Source organism: Lepisma saccharinum, chromosome 29 (genome assembly GCF_977018435.1).
Source record: "Lepisma saccharinum chromosome 29, izLepSacc3.1, whole genome shotgun sequence".
Taxonomy (NCBI): Eukaryota; Metazoa; Arthropoda; class Insecta; order Zygentoma; family Lepismatidae; genus Lepisma; species Lepisma saccharinum.
Genome location: NC_139257.1, coordinates 16,232,403 through 16,249,927, shown reverse-complemented (window position 1 = coordinate 16,249,927; position 17,525 = coordinate 16,232,403). Strand labels below are relative to the sequence as shown.

The following is a 17,525-nucleotide window of genomic DNA, read 5'->3' as shown; positions in this document are numbered from 1 at the left end:
CACTCCCTATACGCCTTCATGGCGTTGTGCTAAGCACAGGGGAGCACTTTACTTTGTTTTTTACTCTTGTAGCCTACTGTTGTTACAAGCATAAAAACACAGTTTTTTTGTTGTGACGTTTCAGGAGAACACACGCTCCCTTTATCAGCCATTTGATTAAAGATACAGTTATGACAATGGTTAAAAAATTTTAACAAAAAAGAATCAGTTATACAATGGATTTTGTGAATGTTACATTTCACCAAAAAATTCACAAAAAGGTCACCTTAAATCTAAGTTCTATGCTACTTATCGCAAACCTGATTTTTGTCCAAAATTCAGAGCTTATGTTGTAATTTATATTTTTGGGGACGACACGAGCTTTCTGTCAGGATTATAATATACATTTTTGCCTTGGTGTCAAAAGGATCTGGGTTCGAGTCAGGGTTTGTAAGTAATTTCATTGGTTACCCGCAACTTTCATCCTCTATTTTGTTATTATCTTTAAGAATATATGAGTTAAAATTATGTATATTCTTTTTAAGAACCATCTTCCATTGCAAAGTGCCACGAAGGCTTTCAGAAGGTAGAGCTTTCAAATGGGCAACAGTGGAGGTGATGTGATCAGTATCACGCTCTGTCCATTCCTGCCTGTCTAGCGCCTCTTATCTCCATCTTATTATTCCCCTTGTTCTGATGTCTCTCTCCACATATCATCCTGGGTCGCCATATTTTTTTCTGACTTCACGTTTTATGGAGAATACTTTCTTTACTACCCTGACGTCATCCATTCTAACACAAAGGGAAGGGACCCCCGAAAAATACCCTCTTCTACACGCATACATTCTGAGGTATGCGCTATTGTCCCGTCACACGAAATATTTACTGGATTACCCCGTTTATCTATGTTCTTTATTTGTAATTTCAATTTTTTTTACATGATGGTATGATTTGATATCATACCAGGAAAAGAACCAATGATTATTCGGAGACCAAAATATTCATTGGTTTATATATAATAGGATTAGTAGCATTAAAATGTTACTGATTTTATAATTTTAAAGTGAGAGAGAATAATTAGTAATCAATAGGTAAATTCTAGTGTAATGTGTATGAAATGGGATAAAAGAGTTATTAGGTTAGGGATTTATAGTTGACAAAGTTACTAAGTGGGAGCGGTATGAAGGTTTAAAGCCTCTATTTGTTGTTAATTTTTATCTGTTAAAAGTTGTTCATCACCATGAAATAGTAAAGGTCTAGTAAGAAGTGTGGAGATTAGTAAATTCCAGACGATTAAGAGGAGAGGGTGTCTTACTGGAATCGCAGTAGGAAAAGTGGGTAGTGGGAAAACTTCAGCACGAGAAGGATCTCCTCAGGGTCATTCCATGCCAAATGAACCAATTTTAAAATAATTGGTTGCATGACCATTTAGAAGAAAATCATTATGTACATACGTTTGTACATGTTTCTAGATATGAAAACCAATGTTCAATAAAAAATATTGTCATTAGTTCTACTGGGGCAGCCATTTTTCCAACATGGCACATGGCTTTCTTTGCTCATTTAGCACTTTTCAGAAACCTTAATATCTCAAAAACCATTAGAGCTAGACACTTGAAACAAAATGCATTTTGTAACTAATGAAGTATACTGTCTATGATATTCAAGTATGTTTTGTTTATAATTGCGTAAGTATGAAACGTATGGTGCAAATTGTGGTAACGATAGTTAAAAAAAAATATTTTTAAGCCCAATTTTTTCATTGAAGGGGTTTAGTCTAAGGCTTGATTTTTTCATTTGTAGACCTGCCTGCCAGTACTTAGAAATTCAACCCTTTTTTACAGCATGGGCTCAAACATGGCCGTTCATTGAATTTTGACAGTTTTCGGGGTTAAATATCTCAGATGGGTCCTCTTAAAAAAATCTGAAATTTGGCATAAAGGAAGCCCTGCATGAACCTAACTCACAGTAAAAATCTCAACTTTTAGATTCAACTCGTTTTGGTCAATATAAGGTAACGTATGTCACCTAATTTCTGATATTGCAAAGTAAGGTTAAACTACATCCCATACTTACTAAATAAAGCCTCAGAAAATATAGTTACATAAGGTTTTAATACTTGACTTAGCCTACCAGAAATTGAAATTACAAGGTATGACAATTAAAAATCTGCGAAATCTCATTGCAAAAGGTTTGATTTCAGCTATAATATCAGGAGATACATGCAATTCTTTCGTTTCATGATTAGCCAATAGACAATGTATCGCTTTGGTTTATTTTACTTCGCTTTTCTGCCACCATTGGATGATCGCGAAGATGAGAACGAGTGTTGACATGATCAGGTCGATGAAGGGACACACAGAAAGAACAACCATGCACAAACTGGGGTCCGAACCCGGGATCCATAGTGTCGTAGCGTGCTGTGCTAACCACTCAACCACGGAGGTCGACTCGTGATTATAAAGTATTCCCCACCTTCCACTATCATATTTTGGTCGGTATACACGTCATATGCATAGCTATACATGATATATAATGTCTACATTGTATATAATAAGCAAGAATACAGGGTGTCCGGATTGTAACTGACAGTATTTAAATAGTTATTATCAGTGGTGGCGATTGGGTTCCAAAACCGGGGCTGCAAGGTGACTAAACTGGGGGGGAGGGGCAATGACAGTATATTTCCCTTTGTAGGTAAGGTTTAGCATAGTGCAAAAGTGGCGAATTGCCCCCACTAGTTATTACATTTCAACAATCCGAGCTTTTTGTTAACAAAGCAATGCAATAGCAATAGTACATTTGTGAGTTTGGTTCAACAAATTTTCATAAATGTATAAATAGCGATGGCGGCGCCAGTTTCGCTCAAACAAGAATGGCGTCGGTACAGGAAAAAGCATGCGTAGCCTGTGAAAGTCAATGCTCGAGGCGAACAAACAGCTAGGAATTCCTAGTTCCACTGTTCACAAAGTCGTGCACAGAAGGTTACGTTTGTTCGCATACAAGATGCAGCTAGTGCGGGAAATTAAGCCAGATGACAAGCCGAAAAGACATTCATTTGCCATGGCGGCCATTTTGCAGAAGATTGATGCTACACCTCTAGACTTCTTTCTTTTGGTGTACATCAAAATCATGGTGTATTAGGGTAAAGAGATGGATGATCTACAAAAACTAAAGGACCGTATTCGAATCCTCTTGCTTTTGTAACCCCTCAGATGCTACAGAACACGTGGAGGCAGATTGGATACAGGCTGGACATTCTCCGTGTAACTAACGGAGCTCAGGTGGAGCTATACCGAGCTGTAACTGCTTCCAATCATAGGCGTAACCTGGCGGGTGCAAGGGGGGGGGGGGGTGGCTTGTCCCCACAACATTTACAGGTTACTAAATTTCAAAATTAAGGATACTTTTCTTAATCTCCTGGGACCTGAGGAGCAAGGTATTGAAGAGTATATTTTATGATTTGGCAAATGTCAATTATTTAGCAAGAAAGTGCTGGACTTTTACAGGATGGAAAACTTGTCGTTCCTGGCTCCCAAAGTCTCAATTTTAATTCTGCCCCCCTGAAAGTTAAGTACCAAGTTTGATTCTACCCCTGGAAATTAAGTTCCAAGTTTGATTCTGACCGTGAAAATTAAGTTCCAAATTTGATTCTGTTTGTAAAAGTCAAGTCCCAAGTTTCATTCTGACTCTGAAAATTAAGTCCCAGTTTGATTCTACCCCTGAAAGTTAAGTCCCAAGTTTGATTCTACCCCTGGAAATTAAGTTCCAAATTTGATTCTGCCTGTGAAAGTCAAGTCCCAAGTTTGATTCTACCCATGAAAATTAAGTTCCAAATTTGATTCTGCCTCTGAAAGACAAGTCCCAAGTTTGATTCTACCCCTGAAAATTAAGTTCCAAATTTGAATATGTCCCTGAAAATTAAGTCCCAAGTTTAATTCTGCCCCCGATAATTAAGTCCCAAGTTTGATTCTGCCCGTGAAAGTAAAGTCCCAAGTTTCAATATGCCCCTGAAATTTAGTCCCATGTTTGATTCTGTCCCCGAAAGTTAAGTCCCAAGTTTGATCTTTCCCCTCCAAAGTTAGACCCCAAGTTACTCCCATGCTTCCAATAAAGCTTGGTGAGTTTTCCTTGAAAATGTATGTTTTTGTTTCTAGATACTCCTTACCATATTGAAATAACAAACTTTTCAAAACTGTCAGTCCCACTCCGGATACCCTGTATATATATATCTTGATAGAAATGTATTACCCTAGTATCCAGTACTGACCTCTTGCAGACTGGCAATAAGCAGTTTGAAGGTGTTCAATTGGATTATTTCCGAGTCATCGGTCTGAACACCCCGATCAAGCTGGGAACACCCTTTCCACACGTCTGCTACTATGGAATGCCTGGGGACGAAATATGTGCTGTTAGTACAGAAGTTACTGTGTCTTTACCCCTTTCAAAACTAACAGAATTTTCCTCACAGTCTTCCTCTTCGCCTCTCATAACTTATACAATGAACTCTCGATTCTACGATCTTTCACGGTTTCTGGGGAAAAGGGTCGTTATTGGAATTTGGACACAGCAGTGGATGATCATGGACGTCCGCAGGATTTTTTCCAGGGAGGGGCAAGCAAGGTAATTTTTTCCAGGGGGGCAAGGACACATATTTTCCTCCAAAATAGTGATGCCCTCTCAAAAAACACTATTTCAGTCTGAAATTATCATGTTTCTTCAACGAATTTATAATAATTAACATAAATTACTGTAGTTGAAATGAAATTATGTGTGAAATATATAATTTTTAGGTACACATTCATATTCCAGCGAGGGGCCGTGGCCACCCCTTGCCCCCCCTTCCGGACGCCCATGTGGATGATCTTGCCCAGGATTGGAACAGGTAGACTTATGTTGCTGCTGTAATGAGTATTCGGGTTTAGGAATGGTAGAAAGTTAGTTCTAGCTCTCCCGCTAGGAGTAGAATCTGATAACACATTTCACTTTTTCCTTCAACTGTTTTTTTTGGGGGGAGGGGGGGGGGAAGTTCCCACAAAAAGTTCTTTTATTTTATATTTCGCTTAATTTCAACAATACTGATTAGTTAATTCATTATCGAGTGTTCTGGAAAGTGATGAAAAGGTACCTTAAAAATAAGGGAATTTGTTTTTGCCAGTTATTTTCATTTCCTTTCATCATTAGTTCCAATTCAGAGCATTAAAATTTGAATTTTCCAATAACTATGTGTTCAAATGAATGAACCAACAAAATATATTCCATTCGTAATCGAATTAAAGGAGATAACAGAAATGCGCTTCGAATTTCTTCCCATTCATTTGATTCAATTGAATCACTCAATGAATTAAATTGAAACATCCGTGTAATTTAAAATTCCCCATTCGGGGAGCAAATGTTCAAATAGTGTCGCTTTTACTTCTATGAACAGATGCTGTCTACGTACTTAGTTATGTGATTTGTTCATGGCAAACCCATTGGAAGCGAAAACAACATATAATTCTCCACAAACATACGTGCTGACGCGACAGACTAGTTCCAATGACGTAGCTATATTGTGTCGCCCCAGTCGAATCTGTTCATGTTTCCATTTGCAAAGCAAGAGATCAACATCTGCGCGTGCATAAATTATCTGTGACTTGCAGAAGATTAGAATGTTCGAGAATTAATCTGCATTTCTTAAAGACAACAAAAGTAATAATTATGTAAACGAGTCATTCCATGCCAAGTCAACACAGATATGTGCAATTTCCAACCTGACCATCTCCGATTTTCATGAAATTTGGGGAGTTGAAACTATGCATGGAACTTAGTGACTACGAAAAATTTTAATTTCGTGCGTCTTGTAATTGTTAAATTATTCAAGGTCAAAGTTCGCATAAATTGCCCCTTTTGAGCCCGCTTAGCTATATTAAATGTGTTGTAACTCCGCCCCTATTTCGCCTAGGAAGCTCAAATAAAGCTTATTTTACAGGGAATTGATCATGCGTTTCAGTGATATATAACAAGTCTACCTCTGGATAAAAATATAATTTTGTCACGTGACCTTGACGTTTGACCTTGAATATCTCAAAACATGTCATCACCAAAAATCGTGAAAAAAATATATTTGGTCCCACATGCCATACTCTAAAACATATCAAACAATCATTCTGGGACTGCAATGGGATCAGAAGATACAAAATAATATGTGTAACTATGTGACTGATAAATGCCTCATTACATGAACTATGACGAGTAAAAAGTCCCTTAACACCTCCTACAAAATGTAAAGGGGTTATCCTGGTCATGAAAGAAATAGGTTAGGCACAGGGAGATTCTCAGCTGGGTGTGTCAAGCGCAGGTCCGGCATATTGTTGATCGCCATATTGAATTCAACGCAAAAATTTCAAAGGAAAGGGGGTGATGTGATATATCAAATCAGGCTATAGAATTACAAGACGCACGAGACTCAAAATTTTCATAGTTACTAAGTTCCATAGTTTCAACTCCCCAAATTTCATGAAAATCGGAGTTGGTCAGGTTGTGGGCTGTGTTGATTTCATATGGAATGACTCAAACGTTTTTGGCATTTGAAAAATATTTTAGAAAGGTATGTTATTTACAACTTTGATTATTTTATGTAAATATTGTTAAAGTCTAAGTTGCATGATGTAATTATGTAAATCCATAGATACGTGTAAATATCAACCAAGTTTCCTTAGTAGTTTGTAAACAACCATTTAGTATAAAAAGGAACCAGATTTCTGTATATTTCGGCTATCTTACCCGATTGCTGGTGTCACAAGTCTACCTCGTAGGGAGAACTGGCCGGTCCTTTGCTTGGGTCAGTTTCTCATAAACCTGCTGCTTCGGCTCTGGGTTCTTGCGATACCAAAAAGCAAGCGTGAATAATCTTGGAAGGGTTACCCGTTATAGATTTGTACTCAGATCTACGTCAGTTAACTTAGGTAATACTTTACCATAGGTGTGACGGATTTCTTACTTTTTACACGAGAAAGTGCTTACGCAAATCATTTTCTGTAGCGTTTTGGAAGTTCGTGAATGTTGTTTTGACCCATTTTAATGGGAATACATGTTGTTTTCTGCGAAAATCTATATCCGACTCGCTGTTTCTGATTCCGCCATTTGCTTTCTGCACGAGAGCACAATGTTCCGTGTGTTAGATGACGTAAACCCCGTAGTAAATGTTTCAAAACGTGTTTTCACTATAACATGACGTGTCGAGTATTTTCAATTTTTTTAAATTATGCTTGCCTAACCTAACCTAACCTAACCTAACCTAACCTTACGAAAAATTGTTTGTGGGGCTAATGTGAATGGTTTCTTGGGCTAACGTCAATGGTTTGTGGGGCTAACGTCAATGGTTTATGGGGCTAACGTGAATGGTTTGTGGTTCTAACGTCAATGGTTTGTGGGGCTAACGTGAATGGTTTGTGGGGCTAACGTGAATGGTTTGTGAAGCTAACGTCAATGGTTTGCGAGGTATTAGCATAATTTCAAATCCGGCCACGAAAGTAGGTACTTTCCTGTGAAAGGTTGCAACACATCATAAATCGACAAAACACACTCACAACGCGCGGTGAACCAGTACGCTATCGCCATAATGTGTGTTACAGAATCGAAATAACGAGTAACAGTATGTACTCGTAATTGTAAGAAATAGATATTATTTTCGTTAAAAATTCATTATTTTACCTAAAGAAATGTTCCGCAATGCAGAATAGTACGTTAGCAATGTAAAAAAGGGCGAAATAAATGATTTATAGGTGTCACTCCTATAGTAAAGTAGTACCTTAACTTGAATCCAAGATTGCCAGTGGATAAGTGATATTGTATACTGTGCATAAGCGATAAAAAATAGACTTTATTGGAAGAAAGTTCCATACCATTTCATTTCTAACTTAAGAAAAGTATAAATTGCGACACCAGTGACCAGTCAGGGGTTGCAATTTGTTTACCCTAATAGTTAACTGAGAAGTCCGATCAGGGTAACTTAGTAACCAGACCAAGGCTCTAGTCCAGTGTAGGTGCGTGTCAATATTGACTGCATAACGTGTCTCTGACGTCTTGCACTATGGTCGGTATACTTCTCTGTGTTGTCCTGTTTTGTTTTTTTTTGTCCTGAGTGCCCATTTACAGCCTCAGCTGTTAACCGAAGTCAGAATATTTTTTAAGCTTTTAGATATACGGCATTAAAGTTATGTTATGGTAAGGGGCTGGACCCCGTATAACGTGAAAGGTACAAAATAGCCTAAGTGCTGACGCACCCAATATTTTATATTCAAATTCAAAATATTGACTGCACAATAACGCCATACTACCGTTGTGCAGAACAAAATTATTAAACCACTCTAGAATAATTGAATTGATAGGCAATTTTGAGCTACTTCCAGAATTAAGTAAACTGACGTCTCCCTGTTGATGGACACGCGTATCGATAAATGTGAAAGGGGGACGAAATATCATGGTCACTCTGAACTCCGTGGCGGAGTGGTTACTACCATAGAAAATCAGGGATCCATCGTTCGAATCCAGGTCTGGGCTGGTTGCGTTAGGACTCTTAACATTAATAAAATATCCCTGAATAGGTTAGGTGCATCAGGTTTAGGACTCTTAACATTAAAAGTTACGTCCCTAAATGCTTTATATACCTTATCACGTAAAATCTGATAAGCACTATCGAGCCTCGCATGAAAATCGGAGAGAAGCCGCTGTCCCAATGGAACCAAGAACGCCTGCTCGCGTAAGCTACTTTTCAAATCATAATTTCTCCAGTAAATAATACTTAGTGAAGCTTTTAATTGTGCTAATTAGTTTCTCCAAGCTTTGAACTTACTCCCATAACAGTTTTCAGTATTCTAAAGCACTTACTAATACTCCTATAAAACTTGCAAAATCATTAAGCATTCGGAACCGTTACCGAGATGGATGTTTCTGAAATACACGATTCTGCTTAACATCGGCAGTTTAGAGGACAATCTTAAACATTAGAAGATTTTTTGATTGATTGATTTGTTGTTTTAAGTCCACTTCATGCACAGTAAGGTTAATCGGGACTGGACCTACAGTTTAAAGTGGGATCCGAACCATTGCCATGTGCCTCCATCGGGTATGAAACCCGGGACCCCTTGATTACAAGGAGACGACGTTACCACTACGCCATCGGAGAGGCACTTAAACATTAGAAGAGAAGCACATATTGTTGTATACGAATGTGTGTGTGTGTGTATATATATATATATTCCTAACAGATGTTTCTTGTGATAAATGTTTTAAATGTGTATTAAGGCGGATTATATCATAATATTGTATGATACGCACAGCCCAAGGGCTTGTATCATAAATGCCAATAAATATCATATCATGTCATATACTTATGTAATGAATACAATTTGTGACTGGATTGAAAGAGGAACATAAATTGAGAGTATTTGCAAATAAGATCCTTAGGAAAATCTTTGGACCTAAAAGGGATGAGGAGACAGGTGAGTGGAGAAGGTTACATAATTTAGAACTACATAATTTGTATTCATGTCCAGATATTATTAGAATGATTAAATCAAGAAGACTTAGGTGGGCAGGCCATGTGGCACGAATGGGAGAGGAAAGAGGAGTTTACAGGATTCTTGTTGGGAAGCCTGATGGTAAGAGACCTGTAGGAAGGCCAAGACGAAGATGGAGGGACAACGTTGAGATGGAACTAAAGGAAATCGATAGGGATGGAAAAGAGTATATAGATCTTGATCAAGATAGGGACAGATGGAAGGACTGTGTTGCTGCAGCCATGAACCTTCGGGTTTAAGAAGGCTAGGGAGTTAGTTAGTTAGTTAGTTGAATATGTATATATTGTACTACAACTTCTATCATTGGAGGATAGACTGTTGAAGGTAATAAAAAATATATAAATTAAAAAATAAATATCATATCATATTATATACGTTAACAATTTACTATACTGGAGACGGATTTCTTCAAATTTACAGGAGAAAGTACTTACGCAAATCATTTTCTGTGGCGTTGTTGATGTTCGGGAATGTAGTTTTGATCCATTTTAATGCGAATGTATGTGGTTTTCTACGAAAATCTATTTCCGACGCGTTATTGCTGCTGCCGCCATTTGCTTTCTGCACGAGAGCACAATACGCTCTCGTATTGTCCGTATATGCTAAATTGAACGAAAGAATGCTAATGGAACGTAACCTAACAGGCCTAACCTAACCTAGTAGGCATACCTCGTCCCCGTGATGGTTCGTGGGGCTATCGTGAATTTTTGGGCTAATGTCGTGGTTTTTGGGGCTACACGTGGATTTTTTGTGGGAAATAAGGAACACCAGTAAGTACTCGTTAATGTACGAAATAGACATTATTTTCGTTAGAAATTCATTATTTCACCTAAATAAATGTTCCGCAATGCAAAATAGTACGTTAGCAATGTAAAAAATTGCGAAATAAATCATTGATAGGTGTCTCCGGAATAGTAAAGTAGTACCTTATATAGATACGCGTACAACAGACCCGGTTATGAAGAACTACAAACTCATACAACTTACCTCTGAACTTCATCTTGTGGTTTTCGCTCTGAAGTTAACTCCTCCAACTTCAGCTCAAGTTCCTGATGTTTCAGGCTCCACAGAGCCAAACTGTGAGGAACATACTTCAGAAGTTTTGTGTCTACGTCGGAAAATTTAGGAGCTTGGTAGAACATCTTAAATATTAAACGACGGTCACATATTTGCCCGATTTCAACAATTATTTGAGTTTTACATGAAGCCTACTTATATCCAAGGTTATTAGAAGTATAGGTTGGGCCAATCCGTTGTTTACTCGTAATGACGAAACGACGGTAAGAGGTGAATTTATCCATGAAATGAATTCCAAATCTATGCGCTAGTGTTGCACTATGCAGATAGGAAACCGTGCCAGAAACTGAACACACGAAATCGAGTACACAAATGAGCATTTCCACCCATTTACATTTTGTGGCTTCAGACAAATTGAAAATAAATATAGATAGGTACTTATTGTTATGCGGGACAAAATATTTTTGATCGGAACGGGAATTTTTTTTAAATCCCGACATTCGGGACGGGAAATATTAGCAATTTCTCGACTAGCCGGGAAATCTCAAATTCTCATTTTCACCTTATGTGATTTTCCTTGCATTTCTGGAATGAAAACTAACAATTTCCGATAAGTTCCAGATACTTGCACTGTAGAAAACGTCAAGAATTAATACCGTTTTAAAATGACCATTCGGTATTTCCCGACTGCTCGGGATCCAGAAATTTAGGGAAGTCATTTGCTGAAGTCGTGATAGGGACGGAATTTTTCTTTCCTATCCCGGTCCCGACTTTCCGAGATACCGCACACCACTTGTTATTATTATTTATTTTAGTTCAGCACAAGATACATCTTCCAAGTAAAATTGAACATAATATATACGTTTTTCAAAAGGATTCTTCGGTCACCGAGCTTTGGATTCGTGTGGAAACGCTAACGTGAATCATGCTAATGCTAGAATCTGCAGTGCGCATTTCTGCCCAGAAGATTATGTACGTAATCTGAAAAGTCAACTTTTAGGTTTACATCGAAGAAAGATCCTTAAGCAAGATACCTTCGACTCCTTATTATGAGCAGGAATGTAGGGAGTATAATCCTGGTAAATACTTCGCCTACCATTTCTTTGCCATTGGTGTACAATTCTCTCTCGCTTTTTCCCTACATATTCACAAAGCAATAAAAATACAAACTGCTAACTTTTCATTCCATTTTGGTTATTTATTAAACGGTACGTGTTTGTATTTATATTTGATAAATTTACTTTGCTCTTCCGGCCATTTAAGTCAATTGAGATTATGAAGAAGTGATAAAATAGATGAATGGCCAATCACAGTTCCCCTTACTTACAAGAGCGACCACAAGAAAAAGAACCTTCCTCCTCTTCCGTTCAACTCGGACTATAAGAGAGCATGCTCCACTCTCCTTCTCCCCTCCACACTGGAGTACGGTGCACAGGAGTCGCGAGTCTGCTTAGGTTTCTTTGCTTGTGGTTCCACTATAATAGTAATATAAAATTGTACACTCACCTCACTTAGTTCTCCGGCAGTTTGTTTCTTTATACATCATATTTGGAGAAGATACAATTCAATCTATAGTTGTATGTACACTGTATATAACACACCTTATTACTGACTTCCTTGACCCTTGATGTACAGGGTCAAGGAAAACAAAGAAATGAGCATAATTTTCTCTTCGGTGAAGATGTTGTACCTAAACAAAAAAAAAAAACCTCAAATAATGAATTCGACAATGTAAATTGATGAGATTTAGTAAATCATTTGATGAAGTGAACTAATTCTGAGTGGACTAATCGCAAAGGACATAATCAGCTCAGATCCTATTACTTCTTCATGGTATGTGACGTAAAGTTCCCGCCCAACCGTTTGACGGCGTTAGTGGTTATCGCAACTCCTTTTCCATAGCCTGTAGTACACATCCTCATCTAGACATTGTTCTTGTTCTGGTGTTTAATATCTGCATACTGCAACACTGTCGTTTTGTCATTTCACGTGACTTCACATTGAAGTGATGCATTCACTTGGCCGGTTACACGTCATCACACTCAAAAACTTCAACCGTTACTATGGTTTTGGGCCAGGGCTGCTTATATCCACGATTCGACGATGATAAATGGTTTTAGATTTATCCTCTAAATGACAGATGTATTTACTAAGGTTTAACCATTGTTTGTGGAAGCGATTTCATTGGTAGTTTGCAAATCCTTACTCTGTGACATATATTTGCCATCAACAGGGGACGGATTTACATATATTAAAAAGTATTAGATATGCAGTTATTTTAATCAAAATCTGTAATTAAATATTGACTTACCATTGTGACAATGCATTAGACTCAACATGACATTCATCATGCAAAAATGTGATTTTATTTTTTTACATTGGATTACCAAACTATCTTTTAAGGACTGAAACGTAAATCTCCTCCCGTTGTTCCTAAAGACAGAATTATGTTGACTGACACTGCGTTCAATATCGCATCAAATAGGGTGACCGTTTTGACCGGGACAGTCCCGTTCCAGAAGCGTGTCCCGGTAGTCCCGTCGATATTATTAAAAAGCCACTATTTGTCCCGTTTTATAAAAGTCTAGGAGTAAACTTGAAAACCAAATCTAAATTTGAGACACATTTCATGCTAATAATAATAATGATAATAATAATGTTGATGAACTTTTTAAACTAGCATAATGGCAACACTGGTAACAGCTGAACTGTGTTTCATGCACTTCATAAGAACCAAAATGTTATATTCTTTTGTGTGTGTTTCATTATTTGCAGAACTGTGAATAAGCCAGAGGGTGCTCGTTGCTATGTGAGTAGTATGCGCAGTCGTCCGTGGATGTTTTACCTCATGTTGGAGGATCGTGTTTGTGCGGGGCACATTCAGCTGCTAATGCGTCGCGAAAATCGGAACAAGCAAGTTGTTGATTGTAGCGTTCGATTTATTTTGATTGTATTTTTGTACTTGTAGACTGCAATCGTGTCTAATTGTGCTGTAGCAAGGTATGAAAACTATAACTTGAAAACTAAAGGAACTGAGATAAAATAGCATAGATTTCCAGCCGATAATTGCGTAAGTAAACAGTGGATTCATGCTTGTAGACGAAATGTAAAAGATGCAAGTGTGCAGTACCAATTATTGTGAAGAAGACTATGTGGGAGTTCCAAAAGCAGAACTTCTGTATTTTCCACCAAAGACCGTGCTGAAGTTAACTGCAGTGCCATCGCTAAAATTACACCAATTACTTTAGTACCAAATAATCGAGGAAATGGTGTAGTTCTCCTAAACACTTATCTTCACAATATGATTCGCTTGTAGGACGTAGTGATAAGGTTTGCAGAGATGTACACTACGAAAGACACGCAATAAGGAAACGTGCCCTAAACAGGTTAAAGACTATGCTGCCAAAAAAGAGAAAAATATATAGACGTAGGTATATACACAAACTGCAAGCAATGTTTTGTTGTTGGAGAACATATTCGATCGTTTACAAAGGAAAAACACACGTCTGCATTATGAAGCAAATAAATTTAAAATTACAAACAACCTCTTTGAACCTGCTTTAAACAAATAAGAAAGTTCAAAATGTAGAACGTAACCTAACCAACAGTACTAACAAGAAAAGTCACCAATATCTTGAAAATGTGTTCAACTATGGCGAAGTAAGTAGTGAACCTAACTGATTTGTTATGTAGATTTCATGTATGTCGGATTTGTAATTACTAACAAATTCATTTATTTAACACAATTAATTAATAAATTAATTGTGATTTGTATGTTCTCATTATTGTAAAAAACTTTGTCGGAAATGTGCATTTCGAAGTGTAAAGATCGCGTATTGACTTTCACGCTATTGGAAATGAAACTCACATCTTTAATTCCAGTTAGATAGCGTTATATGCACGATGGTAAACATTGCATGAGTTAATATTACACTCATCAATTAAATTTTTGCAACTGTTCAATTTTGGTATTTCACAAATACATTGTGGATAATTTAGTACCCTTGTACTCAATATAAACCAATGGATGCTACATTATTTCTTTGTAGTATGTTTCCGTCAAAAAGAGCAAGATCTATGATTAGTGCAATGCAAGTTACTTCGTTAATGAAATACACGTAGAAATGTGTGTCGCATACCAGCCTTAGTTTTCCGGTTATACAACTCAGACGCACATGGAAATCTGCGGACCAAGTCCTTTAACGAATAATGAATGATTCGTACACTTGCACGGTCAATCATTGTGAGTTCATGTAACTTTTCTCCTTTATTGTTTAATTAAACTAAGAACTATTTTCATCGATATTCTCAGAGTTTCATTTTCCGTGTGATCGTAAATCTCTTTCTATAGGCTTGAATTAGTAGGTTAAGACATTTAAGTTTGATGGCACCCATCAAGTATTTCGAGTAGGTTAAGTTAGTTAAATTAGTACTTGTACACTTTGACTCATCTTCTGCGCGCGTGTGTATGCAAAGTTCTTAATACGAAAAAAATACTTTTTAGGACTATGACTACGATAACTTGCAGCCAAATTTGAACCAGCGAAATATAAATCTGCAAATTACAAACTGGAATTGCGTTTTCAAAGTCTGAAATTACTATCTTACAATTTTTTTCCTCATTCTTCCTCCACATAAAACTTTCCAAAATGTTTTTTGATGTGGAACTATGATCCGTAAATTTTTGTACAGTAAATAAATATATGAAGGTTGGGGATTATTTGCGAAATTAGAGTAAGTTTCAAATACAGAGTAAAAATTTATCTAGCTTGTATATTGCTTCTTTCCCTTGATAATTTGTGAAATAAAGTTAGATTATGGAGAATAGTGTTGCCCACGAGACGAGACTTTGGCTTGTCTCGTCTCTTGAAAATGCTGTCTCGTCTCGAAAATATTCCGTTTGTCTCATGACACATGGTCAATCTCGTCTCATCTCGAATTTTTAAAAGCCTGTCCCGTCTCGTCCCGTGGATAACACTAATGGAGAACGGTAAAGATTGGATTTTAAGTTTATCAGTATTATTTAAGTACTTTCTGATGTTATGTAAAATTTGAAATGTTTGTGGAAGTGATAGCAACGCTTTGAATGAATAAGAAGGAACGATTCAGTCAGAAAACTAAAGATTAGGCTTTTGTAGTGCGTTGTGTTAAATGTTGTAAACAGATTATACCGGACTATCGGATTGAAAATTACGGATACTCAAGTTTGGACTCCAATTAAAAGTTAACCAGTAGAACCACATAAGAACGAGTTACATCAAAATTCAGCTTATTCAATTCTGTGTCAATCAATAGTTACCATTTTTTTTTCGAGTATGCCTCCTATTTTTATCGTCGTGAGAACAAAATAGGATTTTTTTTTAGTTTGGCAAACTATCGCTCTTTGAAATTCTATAAATAAAGAAGGGGTGTTTTTTTATATATAGATTATATATTTTATTTATTTATTATCCAAACTCTAATATCCGTAATTTATAATCCGATAGTACTCCTGTGACGTTCTGTGAGGCCCGTAGTACCACGGAGGCCTCTTGTTGATCTCCGTGGGGGAGTTGTTAGAACAGCGCACTACGACGCCAGGGGTCCCGAGTTCGAATCCAATCGGGTAAGACATTGATTGATTGATTTGGTGTTTTAAATCCACTTTATGTACAGTAAGGCTAATCGATACTGGACCTACAGTTTAAAGTGGGATCCGAACTACTATGTACCTCCACCGGGTATCGAACCCGAGGGTAAGACATTAATTTGTCCTTAATGAGAAAATTGAGAATTTTGTAAATGTGATATATGTGGAAACAAAGATTGATTGATTGATTTGCTTTATTTTTACTTCGCTTCTTGTGCCACTTTTGGCTAATTTGCGAAGATAGGGATGAGTGATGACATTGATGAATGGACACTCACAAACATCCATGCCCAGGCCAGGATTCGAACCCGGACACCTGGCGTTGAAGCGCGATGTGCTAACCACTACGCCACTGAGGCCGGCTTGTGGAAACAAAGAAAGAGAACGACGGGAGGGGAGGAGGGAACTACCTCTTATGGGTTTTCCTTTCATATTTAAAAAAAGACAGAAAAGCAAAAATAAACCAAATCTGTCAATCAATTATTTCTTTTTAACTCTTTCACTAATCAATTTTTCTTTACCATGCAACGTTTTTATTAAAATCATAACACGATTTATGAAATGATGAAATCTGAAATGTTAATGAGAACCCGTACAACCTTCTTTGCAATATCATAGATATCGATCAGGTTTCAGAAACATGAAATTTTACAATACGTTTGCACGTGTAATTTCCCCCTTTTAAAAGTAGCATGTTTTAATTATGTTACTAATCATTAAGGGAATACCTCAATACCATCCCGAAGTATGATAATTAATATTTCCCCCTCAAAGTAAAAAAAAAAAAAAACACTTTTCCTATCTGAAACTCGCATAGAAATGATAGCAGCCACAGATTAGAAATAGATAGTGGCCGTTTGCTTCGGCCAAACCCCGAACATAACCGAAGGAGCACCGAGCATAACCGAAGGGGTCCCGAGCCTCCCATAAAACGTCACACGCTCGTGCATGATCGGTAATCTTCGGATGGCGCTACCTTATATATTAAGTTACCTTGTGAATAAGCATGTCCAAGAAGCGTAGGCTACATGTATACAATACAGACCTGCAACAAGGATTTAAATTCCTGCAACTTGACACAAACTCAAAACACAAATCTCGCGTTTTCCATCAGATCCGTGGGAACGGGGGAGTTTTATAAACGATTGAACTTTTCCCAAGAAGACTATTTTCTCCAATAAATACTTCTGCGATTCCTCAACTGCGGTGTAGGACTAACATCAAAGAAACCAGAAACACTATATAAGCCATACCGAGATTATAATAATTAATAATTTTTCACAACGAGAGATCATATTTAATTTATTGTTCATGATGCATTATTTATGTGAATAAAA

At 37.2% G+C, this 17,525-nt stretch overlaps 1 protein-coding gene across 1 annotated transcript in view; it reads right to left on the bottom strand.

Annotated features, from left to right (window-relative positions):
- Window positions 1-10,762, bottom strand: part of LOC145981409 (uncharacterized) — a 58,242-nt gene extending 47,480 nt beyond the window's left edge. The window contains exons 1-2 of the mRNA XM_083114646.1: window positions 10,530-10,762; window positions 4,250-4,370 (exon numbers count right to left, since the gene is read on the bottom strand). Coding sequence (XP_082970772.1) covers window positions 4,250-4,370; window positions 10,530-10,684 — 276 coding nt within the window. The 5' untranslated portion in view covers window positions 10,685-10,762. The remainder of the gene's footprint in view (window positions 1-4,249; window positions 4,371-10,529) is intronic.
- Between the last annotated feature and the right edge of the window lie 6,763 nt (window positions 10,763-17,525).